The sequence below is a fragment of the Malus sylvestris genome, chromosome 10 (assembly GCF_916048215.2).
Source record: "Malus sylvestris chromosome 10, drMalSylv7.2, whole genome shotgun sequence".
In the NCBI taxonomy this organism is placed as follows: Eukaryota; Viridiplantae; Streptophyta; class Magnoliopsida; order Rosales; family Rosaceae; genus Malus; species Malus sylvestris.
Window position 1 is genome coordinate 9,332,264 of NC_062269.1, and position 19,820 is coordinate 9,352,083.

Genomic DNA, 19,820 nt, shown 5'->3' on the forward strand with positions numbered 1-19,820 from the left:
TCTTCCTCAATTTTACTGAAAGATTGCTGGTCTTCTACAACACTTAACAGTAATAAGCACATTTATTTCTTAAAATGAAGTACAAAACATGAAATGCAGAATGATAAAAAGAACAATATAGCCTAAACCACGTTGTCATTTCTTGCATATTCATCTTGTTCAACGCTTCTTTGTCAACGAGATAACCAGGTTAATGTACTGGCAATTCTCCATTTCCATGTGATCAAGGACATCTTCTTTGAAGCGGTGAAACAAATCGTCCATAGCTGCTTCCCCGAATTGGGTTGCCAGAATAGGCTCTCCCACAGCCCTTATATCAGTGGCAAGTACGGCAGCCCTTGCCTTTTTATCAAGGCCACTGTCAGCATGCTTTATATAAGAGTCCCAATCATTTTTGAAAACTTCAAGGCTTTGCAAAGTAAAAGATCCTTCAGCCTCGATTACATCTTCAACCTCCTTTGTTGTTGGTGCATAATATGGCAGATTGAAGATCTCCAGTTTTTCCTTCTCAATCAAACCCTGAAATTCATCTAACTAAATAATGTTAGTAATTAATAAAGTAGTTATTGAAGGAAACACCTACGTTTTAAGACTTTGTTGGGGAATTAGGGTTTGCTTTAGGCTGTTATTGTTTATTTATAGGACGTGTTTTGTAACTTTGTGGAAAAAAAAGTCAGTTAAAATGTAGCCCTCAGTTTGTAACTCTATCAACAATTTTGTTTATTTATTTTTTTCATTGGTTCTATCTCGATTAGAGATGTACTTAAAAAGTGGCCATAAACTTGCGATAGTGGTCATAAACTATTGTGGTTCATATTTAGTTGCTTTTATTTTGTTCCTATTTGGTACATAGACATTTAGGTTTAATTATCTAGGCCACACATTACCTCTAAAACCATATCATTGAGTTTGAGTCCGACAACTTCCCAAATGCAAAGTGGGTCATGGCTCTTTATGCTGCCCATTGTGGTGAGGACCATACTTCCTCCGGGGACCAGCTCTTCTGCTCGTGACCTCAAAAACACTGTGAAGTCCTTTTTGAATTGCTCCACATACAACTTATACACAGCATATGGGCTTGTTTTTGCTATACATATGTTCTTCTTGTTTAGTCCCTCTCCTTCCCTGGTAATCAAACCTTTTGGAGCCTACACAGTACGTTTTATCATACTAAATACCATGATTAATTAAACCACCTCGAAAAATATTAGTAAGTGTATGAGGGGTTAAAAAAAAAACAATTCACACCTCAGAGATCCACATAAGGGCATAATTAGAGTGAACAAAGTGTAGAGAATTGTTTGGAAAGAGCCTGCCATAGAAAGAACCAGGCATTGCAGTAATGAAACATGGCCCCAACTTCTGTTCTTCCTCAAGTTTCTTGTAGAACCCTGGCAATGACCTGAACACAGTGTTGAAATCGTTCCCGGGAAGATCATTCAAGAAGGCTTGGAGTGAAGGAGATGGACGGTTCAGTTTTTGGAAGGTGGCATGGATGTTGTGTATGATATCTGATACCGCCAAAAGGGTGTTGGGTCCGGAAGAGCATCCCAAGTCTGCTATTTTCAAACAGTCAGAGAAGAGTTTGCTGCAAAGCTGCTCTATGCTTGCCTTAACTATGGGCTTCACCATCGAAATCACAGCTCTCTGAAATAAATTCAGACAGCTGAATATTATTAAAAAGTTCTTAATTTTATGAAAACAAGTTCCCGTCATATTAAAAAAGATCATTAAAATCGAATATGATCAACAGAGACAAAAAAAGAAATAGAGAAACAGATGCTGACTAACTTGAAGTAGAGAGTTGGTTGCATAGCTTGTTTTCCCAATTCCTCCATTCATGTGAAGCACTTGCTCTACCTCCATTTTAGTTTGTGTTCTCAAATAATGCTTCTCTACACTCTTAATTCTGGTGCCTATTCTGCTATAAGAGCTGCATATTTATAGCAAAATACTTACCTCATGCAGCTTACGTGTTATTAGGTATATAGTAATTTTTTGTGTACTTGGAACCCCGTCGCACGATATTATTAGTACAGTAAAATTATCGTACGTGTATTTGTTTTTTATCAATATATTCTAGAAGTAAAACATATCAATTATGTCGTCGCACATATTATACATATAATGGTTACACTAAATGATGATGTTCCCGCTTTCTGTAAGTTTTAGTACATCACAACCTAAAAGAATATGATATGTTAGTAGACAAATAACTTAATATTTTCTGTGAGTTTAGTTAAGAGAATTGCTAGGTAAACTAAATTTGTAGACTAATTTTCAAATTAAATGATGTCTCACTAATAAAAAATAAGCGCGTTAATTAACATTAAAGTAATAATCCTATCATCAATTTCCATGTTATTTACTTACAAAATTTAGTCTACAAATTTAGTCTCCCTAACATTACCCTTTAGTTAAAGAGTAGGTGACTAGTTTACATACGGCTCCATGTGTCATAAACGTGACATCATCTATAAATCACCCAGCTTCTCTGCCCGCCCACTTCCCATACACTCTCATCCCCTCTTATTTTGTGCGGTCACGGTTAAGCCACGTCAACATTTTATATTGATTTTTTCATAGAGATGATAAGACAAAAAATAATAGTAATATAAAATGTTGACGTGGCTTAACCGTGACCGCACAAATAGAAGGGGATAAAAGTATATGGAAAGTGGGAGGGCTAAGAAGCCAGGTCCATAATTAAATTAGTCTAACAAACACTTGTTTGGCGTCATTAGAGTCTACATCAATCAAGCTTTGGTACATTACATGATGTACATTAAAAAATGTCGTTTACTCTTGAAAGAATCTAAAATTGATTCCGTGGTGTTGGTCTTGTCGCCTATGAATATGATTTACTAAGAGCTCATTTGGATATACTTTTAAAATAACTGAAAGTATTTTTTGTTAAAATATTTTTGAAATCAATCCTTAGTAAAAATGCAAGTAAATCCTGGAAAAGCACTTAAAGTGCTTCCTGGAAGAAGCACATAATTGGTGCTTTTTACAGAAAGCACTTAAAGTGCTTTTAGTACCCAAAAACATTTTCTTTAATAGCACTTTCAGCCATTTTAAAAGTACATCCAAATGAGTCCTAATTATGGCACAATTCCGAAGTATTCACTATTGAATTAACGGCATGCCATGTAGCATGAAGATAATTCCGAAGAATCCACTATTTATGGTGTTGGTCAATTTTTCAAGTGTTTTAATCGTTATATCTTTATTTAAAAATACAAAAATTATATTTAACTATTAAAACACCCGGACCATACTCTTAAACTTCCTAAAAATTTTCTTTAATGGATAAGGAATAGGAACAACTTCTTTTAAGTAATAGTTTTTCTGGTTTGAAGAACTCCCATACATCATTAGTAGCGTTCTCTTAGAAGATTGTAATGTTATTTAATTTAAAAAAAAAAAAAACCTAGCTACTATCATTTTCACTAAAAATAAATTAAAGAAATGCAGTAATTTGTGTATGTTAAGTTTAATAGTATACGTGGTCTATGTATCAGTAAATAATCAGTAATGTGGTTTGCTTTCTTATTTTCCGTTAAGAATTGAAATCTTTTAACATGATGCGATGTATATAGGATAACGTTATTCACACTTTTTTTTTTTTTACTTCTTACACACTCCTTTCAATTTTCAGCTATCGGATTGAATAAATTAAAGAAGATCAATGGTAAAAAATTAGCAATGATGTGTGAAAGATAAAAATGAATGTCTGAATAGCACTATTCTATGTCTATAGTACTCCAATTAAGCTACCAAACATTGACTTGGTCTTGTAATAACAATTCACATTTCATATATAACAGTACGCGCATAAAGGAGTTTTATGAATTGAATGTGCCAAAATTATGTTTTATGAGAGATTTAAGTAACGAGACGAAAGAAGTTTGTTGTAAGAACATGACATCTCCACACCACATAACACACCCCGACCCGGAATGTCCACTAGGACTCCGAATCGAGCTGTGTTGGCCGACACCTGAAAGGTGACGTAGCCATAAAGTGTGCTGATGTGAAAAAGTGCCTAAATACCAGATTGCACCAGTGAGCGAGAATGAACCCCCTTGACACATGACGTTAGAGCATAAGCAAGTACAAAAGAGTGAATTAAGAATCGTACCCTCGAAATAATCTTCAATACTAAGAATCTCCACGAATCTTTGACGATAAGAAAGCTCAGCTAATAAAACTTGGAGGGTGAAGACAAGATAAGGGTGAGTGGCCCTGTAAGTATAATTTTAATAGAAACCATGCAAAACATTATAATCCCTCACTATAACACCTGTATAGTTACCAAAAAATTCATAATATACCACAACACAGCATTTCATCAATAATATCAAATAATCATGCAATTAATAACTTATACTAGTACGCAAGTCGGAGTCACCTAGGGTGACCTGTACAACTTACCCATATCTCGTCATATATGCTAATTCATAACATATTCATTACATATGCTAGCTCGTCACGTATTCATTACATATGCTAGCTCATCACATACTCATCACATATGTTAGCTTGTCTCTTATTCATTACATATGCTAGCTCATCACATACTCATCATATATGCTAGCTCATCTTTTATTCGTTACATATGCTAACTCATCACATATGCTAGCTCGTCTCTTGTTCATTACATATGCTAGATCATCACATACTCATCACATATCTCATCAATCGTGGCTAGCATATAAGTCGAAGTCACCTCTAGTGACCTGTACAACTGTACTAATATTTCATTAATCATTGCTAGCACATAAACCGGAGTCACCTCTAGTGGCCTATACGGCACTACGTCTGCACACGAGTCGGAATCACAGAAGTGGTCGGTATGACATGACTGGTGTAAATGAGTACGCTCAAGTGCTACGATCACGTGAAGAACCATTTACGAGTCGGAACCACCTATAGTGGTATGTATGACAGGCCTATGCACCTATCTTGAATTCAAGGTGAGTGTATGGTGCGGGAGGTGAACATTATGTGAAGAACTGTGCCCTGGCCACAGGCGGGAGCACTAACACCGGGGTGCAGGTTTACGAGCTTTGAATGCATCTAATACAACATGTACGACTCATAAGAAACTCGTACGACAATGTCAGAGTTGCCTACTATTGCAACCTGTACGACAATGTCGAAGTTGTTTTAAACATAAATGTAGTCATATCATAACCCCATCAATTCAACTAATAATGTATACTTACTTAAACTTACCTAAACTTACCTGAACTTACCTGTGTGTCCTGCGTTCACCTTTGCACTTCAGAGCGTTCACAATAATTATGTGCAAGGAATATAAGTAAGGATATGCCATGATGAAATCTAAAATAAAAACATTTCATAGTATTTCCAATTATATAATATGGTGTACTAACTATTAATCACCAAAACATAAAGTTATAACGCACATTTTTCACCAATATCCCTCACCTTGCTCAATTCCTTAAATAAGGCTATTGTCTCGATTATATAATCTCATTTCTTATATGGCTGCATCTAACGTTTCATTAGACTGTCTACGTACCCTAAGCAGGGATCAAGCCATTCATAGTTCACAATAATCATTTATAGTAATACGCATATGGATATATCACGATGAAATCTAAACTCAACCATCTTATAGTATTTTATAACATATAAATATATATATGTCATGGCATAAATTTCTTAGTTTTATTTAAAAGCATTTATAGGATTATCAATCATGAAAAATATGATAAGCAAGGAAAGATCCACTCACCTGGAGTCCGCGCTACAACTTCCTGGCACAAACATCAAGGCATCCTAAACGATCGGCGCTTGTGACCAATTATCAAACCATATCTCATAATTCTCGTTGATACAATACATAACTTACATCGCACATGAGTCTACGTAATTCAGTCCAGAAGATATACAAATCAGATCTCTGATCTGTAACTTTCAAGGATCCACATTATGCTTCTAAAATAACATACTAAAGTTTCGGAACGATCCAACGGTTGGATCTCCACCAATTGCCAAAACCAAGTGGCCGTTAACATTTTATTTTACGAACTTACAAATCCAATTCGAGAAGATCTGTACGTCGGATTCCCAATCCATAAGTTCCTATATTCCTCAAATATTATGAATAATAACCTATTAAAGTTTGATGACGATCCAACTGTCGGATCGTCGATTCATATAATGGTATATTAACGTATCTTAGAGAATTTTGGTTCTAACAATCAATCTACGTCATTCAATTCTCCAAACTGAATTCAAGGCATCAAATATAGCCTAAAAATAGCATTGGCGGCCCTCTGGCCACGCGCCGCCGTGGGTGGCGGTTGGCCACCCCGACTCGTCGGAAAAATCAACTATCTCTAAAAATTACCAAAATTTTCAGATTTGAAGATCTCAATAACTAGAACAACTTTCATACCTGTGACCAATGCCAATTTAGCCGAGAAAAGCTTCAATTTCGATAAAACCTGTCGGAACCCTAGAATTTGGGTGGCCTCGATCCTCCACCTCTGGTGTTCTACCGCCTCAACCAATGTTCGGGAATTGTTCCTGGCCCCTAGAGAAGTGTTTTGGTGGTGTTAATTGCAAGAACTAGCTTCAAGATTTGAGGATTTCTCACACGAACCTGTCACACCCCACAAACGGTTATTCACAAAATTTCAACCAAATTTCTTCTAAATTTGGTTGGAAATGGAAGAGGGAAGGGTTAGATGATGATTTTAGGTGTGGAAGAGTTATGATTTGCTAGGAATAATGGCGAATATCGTCAAAAATGACTTGGGGATGTCCGAGTTCTTCTCAGGTCGAACAGGTCACAGGGATGAAGGGCATGGTTTGGTGCTTCTCACTTCCGTCCTTTCCCTCCCCGGTCTCCCTTCTTGATTGGTTTCCTCACCTCCCTCTCTCCTTTCCGATTAGGCAGTGCCCACCTTCTTTCTCTCATTTCCTCACCTCCCCCTCTCATCTGCTGCCATCAGGCAACCTCCCCCCTTCATTTTCTTCCCTTATTTCTTTTTCCCTCCTCCTATTTTTCTAACAATCAGCCTTATAATAATAATAATAATAATAGTAATAGTAATAATATGAAATGAAAAAAATAATAAATAACAATTCTTACCAACATACATTTGGAATACAGTAAGGTAATAGTTCATATGCATCATGAACTAGCGGTCAATGAAAATCAATACCCTCGCCACTAGGGTATTCTCGTAAATCCACATTTTAAAATTTATAAAATAATAAAATTTGGGACGAGTTGTCACACCACATGATATTGGATGTGTGGAAAAAAACTGAAAAGAAAATTGGTACAAGTTAAAAAAGAATTACAAATTAAAAATGGGTATAAACTAAAACTAAAAATATATGATAAAAAATTTAATCATGTTGTAGGCCTATTTGATTGAACGATCTAGGGTTTAGAGAGAGAGAGGGGGCCGGCCACTATTAGAGAGAATAGAGATTGATTTAATTGTGAGGTGTGTTTGATTCACCCCATTGTGCCTTTATTTATAGTAGTAGCAAGGGTAAAACCTTTCCCTTTAGGATTACAACATTTAATAGGTAATCTAATCCTAATAGGAATATAAGATACATTCTCATATTCCCTAGGATTTACACAATTACATTCCTATTCTAAATATGACTGCAACAAGTCATAAATATAAATATACTAATTGTAACATTTTTAACATTAAATGAATATATTTAGAAATAAAAAATATTTTATTATTGAAATAATTAATGATGTTATTAATACTTAAGGATCTTGATCAAAAATTGAAAAGGAATAGGATTTTAATCAATAAAGTAGCAAAAAGAAGGATAAAAATGTTGTAAACATTCCTAGTTTAAGTATGATTGTGTAAATCCTAGATAAGATTTGATTCTAGTTATCCTTTCCTATTACAACTTGTATTACTTGGAGGAGAAGGAATATCTTCTCTCCCTTTACTACTATAAATAAAGGCACAATGTAGGAGGGATAACAACACACACATTCCCCTACAATTCTACAAACACACATCTCTCTCCTCTCTCTCTCTGCCGCCGGCCCTAGTCCATCTGTCAGATAAAATAGACCACAACACGTTATCAGCACGCTTCTACCGCTGCGCTTAGGAATCTGACGTTGGAGATTTTTTCTGCATCAAACCAGTTCATCCATATCATCACGCAATCAGGTTCTTTCCAAACAACGGCTTTTAACTCGATATTTTGCAAGCCCTGATAGCATGAACATTCACCATGATGCATGACCCAACTTTACGTTTAACGTATTTTAGATTCTACATAAATTGTGTATGCTTCATCATCAAAATTGCTACAATTATGTGAATTTGATATTTGCCATGAATTGAATCTTACATATGTACATGCATTGAAACTATTATTTGCATATGCATCAAAGTAAATATGTGATTCATTGAATTATATATGCATCTAATTAAAAAAAAAAAAAAAAAAAAAAAGGTTTCTGGGCTCGCCTGGAGCGGCCTGCATAAAAAAAAAAAAAAAAAGTTTCTGGGCTCGCCTGGAACGGCCCAAATAATAATAAAAAAAATAATAATAATTTTTAGGGCTGCACACAGCAGCCCATTCCCCTCTTCTCACCCCGTGGGCCTGTAATCCCACCCGAGGGTTCTTGGCCTATATTTTTAGGCCCCGAGATTTTATTATTTAATTTTTTTTTTAAATAATATGGGTTTTTATATTTTCACCCACATTTTAATTTGGCCCCGAAGACCAAAAATAAATTAATTCACTTATCATTATACAATATCTCTGCATATATTCTTTGCATATTTTTTTGCATATATATTTGTGTTTGCCTGCAGGAATATATGAACCTGAAGTTCATAATTACTTTGAAACCCGAAGTTTCTTATACACATGCCTTGTTTGAAAACCCGAAGTTTTCACTTAAATATATCACCCATGAAAACCCGAAGTTTTTCATGCAAAATTAAACCAATACATGTCTATTAGAACCTGTATGTTCTACTCCTATGTGAATGGATTGATTTTTCTCCATTACACTAACCATATCTTGTCCATCTATTTTGTGATAGGAACATGTCGAACTTGAACAAACTCGACTTCACCGCTTTGGAGGTTTTTGGAAGGAACTACCTCAAGTGGGTTCAAGATGTGAAGCTCCACCTCACTGCAAAGAACTTGCGTCCTGCTATTGAAGAAGCAACAGATAAACCTGTTGGCGAGGCTGAAAAAGCCACTGCTATGATCTTCATCCGAAGACATATCCATGACGCTCTACAAACTGAGTACCTTGCTGAGGAGGATCCACGTGCATTATGGGTCGCTTTGGCTGATCGTTTCGATCACCAAAAGGACATATTCTTGCCTGAAGCAAGACATGACTGGCAGCACTTGCGCTTCCAAGACTTTAAGTCTGTGAATGAATATAATTCTGAAGTTTGTCTAATCCGATCACTTCTCAAGTTTTGCAATGAAACTTTGACTGAAGAGGATCTCTTGGAGAAGACCTACTCAACCTTCTCTGCTTCTAATATTGTCCTGCAGCAACAATATAGAGCTCAGAAGTTCACTAAGTTCTCGGATTTGATCTCTGTTTTACTTCTTGCTGAAAAGCAGAACCAGCTGTTGATGAAGAATCATCAAGCTCGACCTACTGGGGCTACTGCTGTGCTTCCTGAAGCACATTATAGCACTAATCAGCACCCAAAACGCCAAAAGAGGCGTGGTAAGGGCGGCCAGAAGCCATCCCACCAAGGTCAACAGAGCCAAGGCCCATCCAAGGCAGGAAACAAAGCCCAGAAGCGCCCAAACCTCGCTCCCAAGGCCCCGAACTTCAAGAATAAGGGCAAAGCACCTGCCACAATGAATGACGATATGTGCTATCGTTGTGGTTCCAAGGACCATTGGTCCCGTATTTGCCGTGCTCCCAAGAAGGTTGTGGATGCATATCATTCTCGTCGTACGAAGTTTGAATCAAACTTCCTGCAAGTGGACGAACCGGAGACTACAAAGATGGAGGTTTCTGATTTTCAGGAGGATACCACTCCTATGGAAGATTAGAATCTTAGACATAGACTTATTTTTCAGTTAAAATAAGACAATTGGGGCCGAATTCCACCTTGTGGCCGAACCCCACCTTGTTTTTTGGTTGATTTTGAACAATTTTCCTTTATGTTTTGGATTATTAGTTGGCGATTTATTTTGGATATTAAGTTTTTTCCTTGAATAAATGAAATTATTTTGAATTGATACTTGTTTTTATAAACTTTTATGCATGTGACCGATTCAAATTAATTTTTCATTCTAGGTATGACTAGTGGGAAAGTTAGTTGTCTGGCAGATAGTGCAACCACGCATACTGTTTTGCGTGAACGCATCTATTTCACTAACTTCGTACCTAAGAATGCACCTCTGACAACCCTCTCAGGCCCATCCAACCTGATCGAAGGATACGGTAAGGCACGTATAATGTTGTCCAATGGTACAATCTTGACCATTGCTGAGGCACTCTATTCTCCACGTTCCGGAAGAACGTTACTAAGTTTCAAGGACATTAGAGATAACAATTACCATGCTGAAACCCACGTAGAAAACGGAGTTGAATTTCTATGCGTAACTTCCTACGAATATGGCCAGAAGCGTATTCTAGAGAAGATGGAGCGTAACCCGAGTGGTCTGTATACTACGACCATACGCCCCATAGAATGCCACTATGTGGCCGGCCCTACCACAGGGACCGCGCACGAAATTACACTTTGGCATGATCGTTTGGGACATCCTGGACGAATAGCGATGCGCCGTATCCTCAAAACTTCACACGGGCATCCACTAACCCGAAGCTTAGGTTCGATCCATGAAATTGCATGCCAAACATGTTCTATGGGAAAGCTTATTACTAAGCCTTCTTATGACAAGATTCGTTCGAATCCTCCCATTTTTCTACAACGGATTCAGGGGGACATTTGTGGACCGATTCAACCTCCCTGCGGACCATTTAGATATTTTATGGTTTTGGTTGACGCTTCTACACGTTGGTCACACGTGTGCTTGTTGTCCACAAGGAACGCTGCATTCTCCAAACTGTTGGCTCAGGTTATCAAGCTCAGGGCTCACCACCCTGATTATCCGATCAAATCTATTCGATTGGATAATGCTGGAGAATTCACATCTAAAACTTTTGATGACTATTGCATGTCGGTTGGGGTTGAAGTTGAACATCCTGTACCTCATGTTCACACCCAGAACGGCCTGGCAGAGGCTTTCATTAAGCGTTTACAAATGATTGCTCGATCGTTGGTCATACGTACCAAGCTCCCGATCGCTGCTTGGGGCCATGCAATATTGCACGCAGCAAAGTTGGTCCGCCTGAGGCCTGTTGCGACACAACCATTTAGTGCCCTTAGTTGGTCACCGGATGCGAACCCGACATATCGCATCTGCGCGTTTTTGGTTATGCGGTCTATGTGCCGATCTTGCCGCCCTTACGTACAAAAATGGGGCCTCAGCGAAGGATGGGAATCTATGTCGGATATGATTCTCCTTCGATTATTCGTTACTTAGAACCTTTGACAGGCGATCTGTTTACCGCTCGTTTCGCGGATTGTCACTTCTATGAGACAGTCTTCCCGTCGTTAGGGGGAGATAAGAACGTCAACGTTCCTAATGAACGACGCGAATTATCGTGGACGACTCCCACTTTGTCTCATTTAGATCCCCGCACCGCTCAGTCTGAAGCTGAAATGCAGCGCATATTAGATCTCCAGAGCATAGCTCAGAGCATGCCAGATGCTTTCACCGATCTAGCGCGCGTGACAAGATCACATATTCCAGCTGCGAATACGCCTGCAAAGATGGATGTACCAAATGTACGACGGACTACCCTCCTGGAAGCCCGGGACGCCAATTCTGGTGATCCACGTACATTAGCGGCTAGCCAATCATCTGCCCCTACACAAAAGCGTGGCAGACCCCTTGGTTCAAAGGATTCACACCCCCGGAAGAGGAAAACCACGGCACAAGGTCCTGAAGAGCCTACCATGAATCCGACTATCGCTTACTCATTTTACCCAACTCATGAGGAAATTCTAGATTATGGAAGCGTCCTTGAAGAGACGAATCCTCCTCCCGAGAATCGTGAGATTTCGGTCTATTATGCTAGCTTAGATGACGTGTGGCGTAGAAATGAGATGATTGTCGACGATGCATTAGCATTTGCAGTAGCTACTGAGATCATGTTGAGCGATGACATTGAACCGCGTTCCGTTGATGAATGTCGACGTAGAGCTGATTGGTCAAACTGGAAACAAGCAATCCAAGTCGAACTTGATTCACTTGCGAAATGTAAGGTGTTTGGACCTGTAGTTCCTACTCCTCCACATGTAAAGCCCGTTGGCTACAAGTGGGTTTTCGTTCGGAAGCGTAATGAGAAGAACGAAATTGTGCGTTACAAAGCTCGTCTTGTAGCACAAGGTTTCTCACAACGCCCCGGGATTGACTATGACGAAACTTACTCACCCGTTATGGATGTGATTACTTTTCGATACCTTATCAGTTTGGTAGTTTCCGAAAAACTAGATATGCAGCTGATAGACGTAGTAACCGCGTATCTCTATGGGGATCTTGATACGGAAATTTATATGAAAGTTCTCGAAGGACTTACATTGACTGGTTCAAATATTTCCAAACCCCGGAACACGCTCTCAATTCGGCTGAGGCGTTCACTATACGGTTTGAAACAATCCGGAAGAATGTGGTATAACCGTTTAAGTGAGTATTTGACTAGTCAGGGATATGTGAATAACGAACTATGCCCTTGTGTGTTCATTAAGAAGTCACATTCCGGATTTGCGATTGTTGCAGTATATGTCGATGACATGAATCTCATCGGAACTCCTGAAGAGCTCGCGAGAACTGCTTCGCACCTGAAGTCGGAATTTGAGATGAAAGATCTAGGTAAGACTCGATACTGTCTCGGTCTCGAGATAGAGCATTGTTCGGATGGAATCCTAGTACATCAATCGAACTACACCCAGAAGGTGTTGCACCGTTTTAATGAGGATAAAGCGAAGCCTTTGAGTACTCCTATGGTCGTTCGTACGCTAGATGCAAAGCGAGATCCCTTCCGTCCGAAGGAGGATGATGAAGAGATTTTGGAGCCTGAAGTTCCTTATCTAAGTGCGATAGGCGCTTTATTGTACTTAGCTCAATGCACTAGACCCGACATCTCCTTCGCTGTTAATCTTTTGGCAAGGTACAGCAATGCACCAACACGCAGACATTGGACTGGCGTGAAAGACATCTTCCGTTACCTTAAGGGTACTACGGATTTGGGCTTATTCTATCCCTACGAATCCTCGAGTGATGCCGCACCCTATGCGCATCGGGTTGATTCTCGCCTTGTTGGTTATGCCGACGCTGGATACTTATCTGATCCGCACAAGGCGCGTTCTCAAATGGGTTATGTCTTTACCGTTGGAGGCACCGCAATATCTTGGAGGTCAACTAAACAGACCTTAGTTGCCACTTCGTCTAACCATGCTGAAATTCTCGCCTTACATGAAGCAACTCGGGAATGCTTTTGGTTGAGAGCAGTAGTGGGCCATATTCGAAGCTCCTGTGATCTTCATCCCGTCGTTAATGCCCCGAGGACGATTTTTGAAGACAACGCAGCTTGCATCGAACAGCTCAAGAAGGGTTACATCAAAGGAGACAACACCAAGCATATTGCGCCGAAGTTCTTCTTTACACATCAACAACAAGAGCATCAGAAGATTGAAGTCACGCAAATCCGATCACAAGACAATCTGGCCGACCTCTTCACCAAATCACTACCGAAGGCGACGTTTCAGAAGCTTGTTCATGGAATTGGTATGCGTAAACTTTCTGAGTTGTAACTTTGCTATTTCTCTATGGAATTATGTCAAACTCAGGGGGAGTATCTTCTAGATACTTGCTTGATCTTAATGTACTCTTTTTCCCTACGATTAGGAGCATTTTTCCCACTGGGTTTTTGCTACCTAACTAGGTTTTAACGAGGCACCCACCTTGGGCTGGTCATATCCCTGATGACGTCCTGTAGACGTTTCTTTTGACTTTGCATTTCTCACGCATTTTTCCTTAGACTATGGATTTTGTCCCTACTTGGGTTTTTGCCATAGCCTTAGGGTTTTTCAGTGAGACTTACTACTTATGCAAGTTCCTACCTTATTGAGAATAAGCGTTGTTCCTTGGAATCAATGCCAACGAGTCGACTTCCTCAACTTCTGCATGATGCTGAATCTACCTTGAGTATTTACCCACTCAAGGGGGAGTGTTGTAAACATTCCTAGTTTAAGTATGATTGTGTAAATCCTAGATAAGATTTGATTCTAGTTATCCTTTCCTATTACAACTTGTATTACTTGGAGGAGAAGGAATATCTTCTCTCCCTTTACTACTATAAATAAAGGCACAATGTAGGAGGGATAACAACACACACATTCCCCTACAATTCTACAAACACACATCTCTCTCCTCTCTCTCTCTGCCGCCGGCCCTAGTCCATCTGTCAGATAAAATAGACCACAACAAAAAACCTAATATATAAGGAATCCTTCGGATAATTCAAATCGGATTCCATGGTGTTGGTCTTGTCGCCTATGAATATGATTGGCTCATTATGGCACAATTCCAAGGTATTCACCATTGAATTAACGGCATGCCATGCAACATGAAGATAATTCCGAAGAATCCACTATTTATGGTGTTGGTCTTTTTCGAGTGTTTTAATTGATATATCTTTATTAAAAATACAAAAATTATAATCTAACTATTAAAACACCCGGACCATACTCTTAAACATCCTAGAATTTTGCTTTAGTGGAGAAGGAAGAGGAACAACTTCTTTTAAGTATGAGTTTTTCTGATTTGAGGAACTCCCATACATCATTAGTAGCGTTCTCTTAGAAGATTGTAATGTTTTTTAATTAAAAAAAAGAACCTAGCTACTATCATTTTCACTATTATTTTTTAAAAGAAATGCAGCGATTTGCGTATGTTAAGTTTACTTGTATACATGGCCTGTGTACTAGTAAATAATCGGTAATGTGGTTTGCTTTCTTATTTTGCGTTAAGAATTGAAATCTTTTAACATGATGCGATATATATAGGATAACGTTATTCACACACTCTATTTTGCTTCTTACACACCCCTTTCAATTTTCAACTGTTAGATTGAATAAATTGAAGAAGATCAATGGTAAAAAATTAACAAGGGTGTGTGAAAAGTAAAACGAATGTCTAAATAGCACTATTCTATATCTATAGTACTCCAATTAAGCTACCAAACATTGACTTGGTCTTGTAATAACAATTCACATTTCATATATAACAGTACTCGCATAAAGGAGTTTTATGAATTGAATGTGCCAAAATTATGTTTTATGAGAGATTTAAGTAACGCGACAAAAGAAGTTTGTTGTAAGAACATGACATCTCCACACCACATGATATTAGATGTGTGGAAAAAAAACAAAACTAAAAAAAATATCATATTTTTCTTCTTACAAAGAAATAATACGGAATCCAATGCAACTGATGATGCCCCTAATGAACCATAGGTTCTATTTTTACGGTTTTATACCAATGTCAATGAAAGGTTAAGTAGAAAATTCAAGTTAAATAATATATAGTATCATATAAGTGTGCCATTGTTGGATTCTACCAATGATAGTCTTTTGAGCAAGTTAAGTGTTACTTGCACCTTAAGTTATTTGACTTCTAAATAAGAGATTGTGCATGTCTTGATTCTTTTATGTGTCAACTTGGTTTTATATCCTACTACATGCCAAGAATCAAAATATCAATGGAAGAAAAACTAATTTCAGTCAATTCATTTTGGTGGGAAGACAATGAGAATGTGGCTGCAGATCTTCCTAAGTCCAAATACCCGATCGTCCCTATACCAAAATCCACCCTTGCTATCTTGATTCTGGATTAAGGTTCCCTTTATCGCCACTATGGAAGAAGATTCTTGTTCATTTTCCAGTCAGTCTCTGCAATCTCACCCCAACCTCTGTTTGTATTATCTCATGTTTTAACAGTCTGAATGATTGGTTCCATGCTGAGCTGGGTTTATCTGAATTTCTTGTTCTTTATCAACTCCAGAAGAACGCCAGTATCCGTTACATTTTTCAATCTCAATTCACACTTCGATGGCTTGCCTATATCACCGATCTTCCATGTCACGATAAGGACTAGTATAGAGATATTCTCTTTATAGAAGGAAACTGGGAGGGTGACATATCTGAACCGAGAATCCCTTATAAACCTGGAAGTGACATTCCATACAAGACATTGATCAGAATCTCGGCCAGTGCCACCTTGAGCTTATAAATAAAGCGTTTAAACTTATCCTCTCTCCATACCGGAGTTGGAAGTGGCTTAGCGTGCCAGATAAAGAAACTGCATATAAGAGGGAGGGCCTGATAGAAGCATATTTATGCGACTTAGTTAGATGTTTTCTTGCATTTTCATAGTTTGTTTGTGTTTATTATAGTGTTTTAAGCTATTTTCGTGTGTTTGTAGGTCCATATGACAAAGTTGGCAAGAAAGTGCAATTTGGAGCATTTTGAGGTAGTTTTGGGCACCAAATGGATAGCTTATGAATGGAGCAAGATGGATGGATGAATTTGAAGTTCAAGAGGCTAGGAATGTGCTGAAAAGAGTGAAGAAATAAATCCATGTCAAGGAAGATAAGAAATCAGCTCAAAAGAAGGAACATTATCCAAAACCTTATCCAACCTTATCTTATCTTATCCTTGCCTAACCTAACCTTATCTTGTCCTATCTTATCCAAATCAATTTGTGCCTTAATTCCAGCTATTTCTAAGGGATAAGTATGCATTTAAACTATATATTTCAGATTCTACAACCTTTATCCTTCTAGAACCCCTAAATTGGTGCTAAAACATATTTTCTAGAAGCACCTAAAAATCTGGCGCCTAGACCCTTTCTAGAAGCCCTAGAACCTACAATCCTTTTCCCTTAGGATTATGCAATCCTTTTCCCTTCAGATTTTGGTAAACCCTAGTCCCTTTCCTTCATGAATTGTGCCAAATACACATTCCTTTCCTTCAGAAATTCGTGGATTTCCCTAGCCCTATAAATACAAACCTTTGTGCAGCAATTAAACCACCACCCTCTACCATAAATCACCTACATCCATCCACCACACCATCCACCACAATCCTCTTGTGCCGCAGCTAAGGAAGGAGAAGAATGAGCCATCTGGAGTGTTTCTAGGTGTATTCTATCTTTGTTTTCAATGTTTAATTCAAGTTATCTTTGTTTAATTGCGAACATGAGGAACTAATTTCTTTATAGTTAGAGGGGAGTTCGAAACCATGATTATACTTGCAATATGAATTGATTACTTTCAATTGCGATTTGATATATTGTGAATGCAATTTGCTTAACTATTTATTTAAAGCTTATTCTTGTATGTTGATTGAGGGTCGACACTTAGTTTGCATGCATGAATTTGATGCTAGAATATAAGGGATTTTCACCTAATCGTTATGAACTTATATTCACAAGTAGTGAAGGTTGCTAGTCACAATCGCGTTAAGTAAATTCTTGGCATAAGGTTCATGCAATTCATAGTTACAAGTGCCTCGTCAATGCTTATGATTTTCATAGAACTTAATGATCTTTGCTTGTATCTCTATTATGAAATTCATGTAGGGAACTTGTGGGGAATGCTTTGGATTGTTGTATGCAATCATCCAATTCAATGAAATTAGGAAAATCTTAGGGTTAATTAGTGCAATTCACGGTTAATCTGGGGCGTTGAGGTTCATGGTTTATTGAAAAGAAATTGGAGATTGATTTGTATGCAAGTGTGTCATGTGTGGAGAAGGACCTTCTAGCTAGACCATCACCCATCCAATTTCCCAATTTTGTCCAAAATCTGTTTTAGTCTTTAATTTGTTTGTTTTACTTTATTTTCATCCAAAACCCAATCCCCCTTTACTTTGAAGTGTTAGATTAGTTAAAATCTGTTTTGGTTTGTGTTTTTAAGTGTCTTGACTCAAGTTAAAACCAATTTTCGTCCAAATAACTCCCTAGAGTCAATTTTGAGTCTATTTGGTTGTTTTGTGCTGTTTTGAGTCTTTTAAGTTTGTTTTGAGTCTTGTGAGTCTTGTTAAGTGTTTTTAAGTTTATTTTTGTGTTTTTAAGTCAGTTTCAATTAGATTAGCAATCCCTCCTAATCCCCGGTCCAGAACAATCCCTACTTATACATATACTACAATTGTCAAAAGAGGGTTTCATTTGTGTATTAAGTTTATTTTCACATCAGGGCCTCATTGACCTCTGTTCTAAGTTCCTATTCCTAACCTTGCGTGGGTCAAGTCCGAAGACTCACTAAAGTCTTCAAAGCCTTCTAAAGATGCCCTTGAAGTAGAGAAAAAGAAAAGGAAAAGGGGAACTGAATATTCACCTTCGAATGCGGCTCCGGGCAAAGCATCTAAGAGAAAAACCAAGTCAGCAAATGGCCTTATGATCTATTTAGATAAGGTTTTAGAGACTATGAGCCTTGCCTCCGTGATTTAAGACAATTTGCAGCAAATTTCTGTGAACCTAGGTGAAGGAAAAGGTAAATCCGTCATTCTGAAGATGCCAAAGCCAGCACGATGGCTGTTGAAAAAGCAATCACAACCATTCGCATTCTCAACTCCTGATTCTATAACTGTCGTTATTGATAATCAAACTCCAAGGTGGACCGAATACCCTGGCACCTGACACATCATCCATTTTACTTGATACTAGTAAAAGAATATCTATTAAGGTGCCTCACTTTGTGATCAAGCCCGTTGCCAGTTCGGAGCTGCTTTCCCTATATTCAAGTGGTCTTCAAGATGCGGGATATGTTCAGGCTTTGATTTTCTCAGTTATCGCTTATGTCGATTCCAGGGAAATCCAAACTGCGAAGGATCTTAGGGAGATGTGTTATCAAAGAAAATACACAGTTAGTCTCCTCAATCTTTCATGTCCTTTGTTATTTATGTGCTCCGTTTTTCTTATTCCTACCTTAGTTTATCTCTTCCAGGAAAACGCCTAAACTGAAGCTCATATCTGGGCCCAAGCAAATGAGAACTCCCAACTTGAGCCCGCTTCTAAGAGTGAGTTAGGATGCAAGATCAAGGCTGTGTAAGACTTGCAAGAGAGAAGTACTAGGATCAAGATGTTACTAGTCACATAATAAGCTTGGAATGTTGAAAGGGAGGCCTTGAGTACGCGTTTGGAAGAAGCAGAGAGGGCGTTGGCATTGAAGTAGAGTTTGTGCGATGCAAAAAGGTCTATGCATCTCAAGATGAAGTGTGCCGTATAGAGAAAATCCAAATAGAATCTTCTTAGCAGAATAAAGTGGAGGTCGCAGAGCCACGACAACAATACTAAGAGGACATTATCCTTGAGTACAATCAGGGTTATCTTGATGGCTATACTAGTCAGGACCATCGTAATCAGTGGGAGGCTACTCGTTTGCTGAATGAAATACAGGTTATTGATTTCCCTGTTCCTTTCTCACTTGCGGTCGATGCATCGATGCTCACCTTATCGGAGCAGAGTGAATATTCTTTAGAGTCTGAGAAACAGACAAAGAAGAAAGGTCTTGTTGCTATTGATACTCCCCTTCTTGGTTACTCTTCAGTTAATCTTAAGGACGTAAGGGACTCCAATGCTGTGGAGTAGTTATTTTTCTTTATGTTTTGCCAGGCTAGAATGGGAGCATGTCCCACTCATTGAACACTTTCCCCTGTCTG

General features: G+C 38.4%; 1 protein-coding gene and 1 long non-coding RNA gene across 2 annotated transcripts in view; one reads left to right on the top strand and one right to left on the bottom strand.

Annotated features, from left to right (window-relative positions):
- Positions 1-19,820, top strand: part of LOC126585295 (uncharacterized) — a 49,442-nt gene that overhangs the window by 11,895 nt on the left and 17,727 nt on the right. The gene's annotated exons all lie outside the window — the stretch shown is intronic.
- On the bottom strand, positions 44-1,955 carry LOC126585290 (salicylate carboxymethyltransferase-like). Its single transcript, XM_050249687.1, has 4 exons — positions 1,792-1,955; positions 1,249-1,647; positions 888-1,148; positions 44-519 (listed from the first exon to the last, which is right to left on the bottom strand). Exons 1-4 carry the CDS (start codon positions 1,864-1,866, stop codon positions 160-162), a joined length of 1,095 nt encoding a protein of 364 aa, XP_050105644.1. The 5' UTR covers positions 1,867-1,955; the 3' UTR covers positions 44-159.

What these genes read in the sequence shown, in the direction of transcription:
- LOC126585290 (XM_050249687.1), bottom strand. Translation starts at nt 1,866, where the DNA reads ATGGAGGTAGAGCAAGTGCTTCACATGAATGGAGGAATTGGGAAAACA. An exon ending in CCCTTATGTGGATCTCTGAG is followed by an intron (nt 1,149 to 1,248) that starts GTGTGAATTGTT and finishes CGTACTGTGTAG; the next exon opens with GCTCCAAAAGGTTTGATTAC. An exon ending in TCAATGATATGGTTTTAGAG is followed by an intron (nt 520 to 887) that starts GTAATGTGTGGC and finishes GATGAATTTCAG; the next exon opens with GGTTTGATTGAGAAGGAAAA.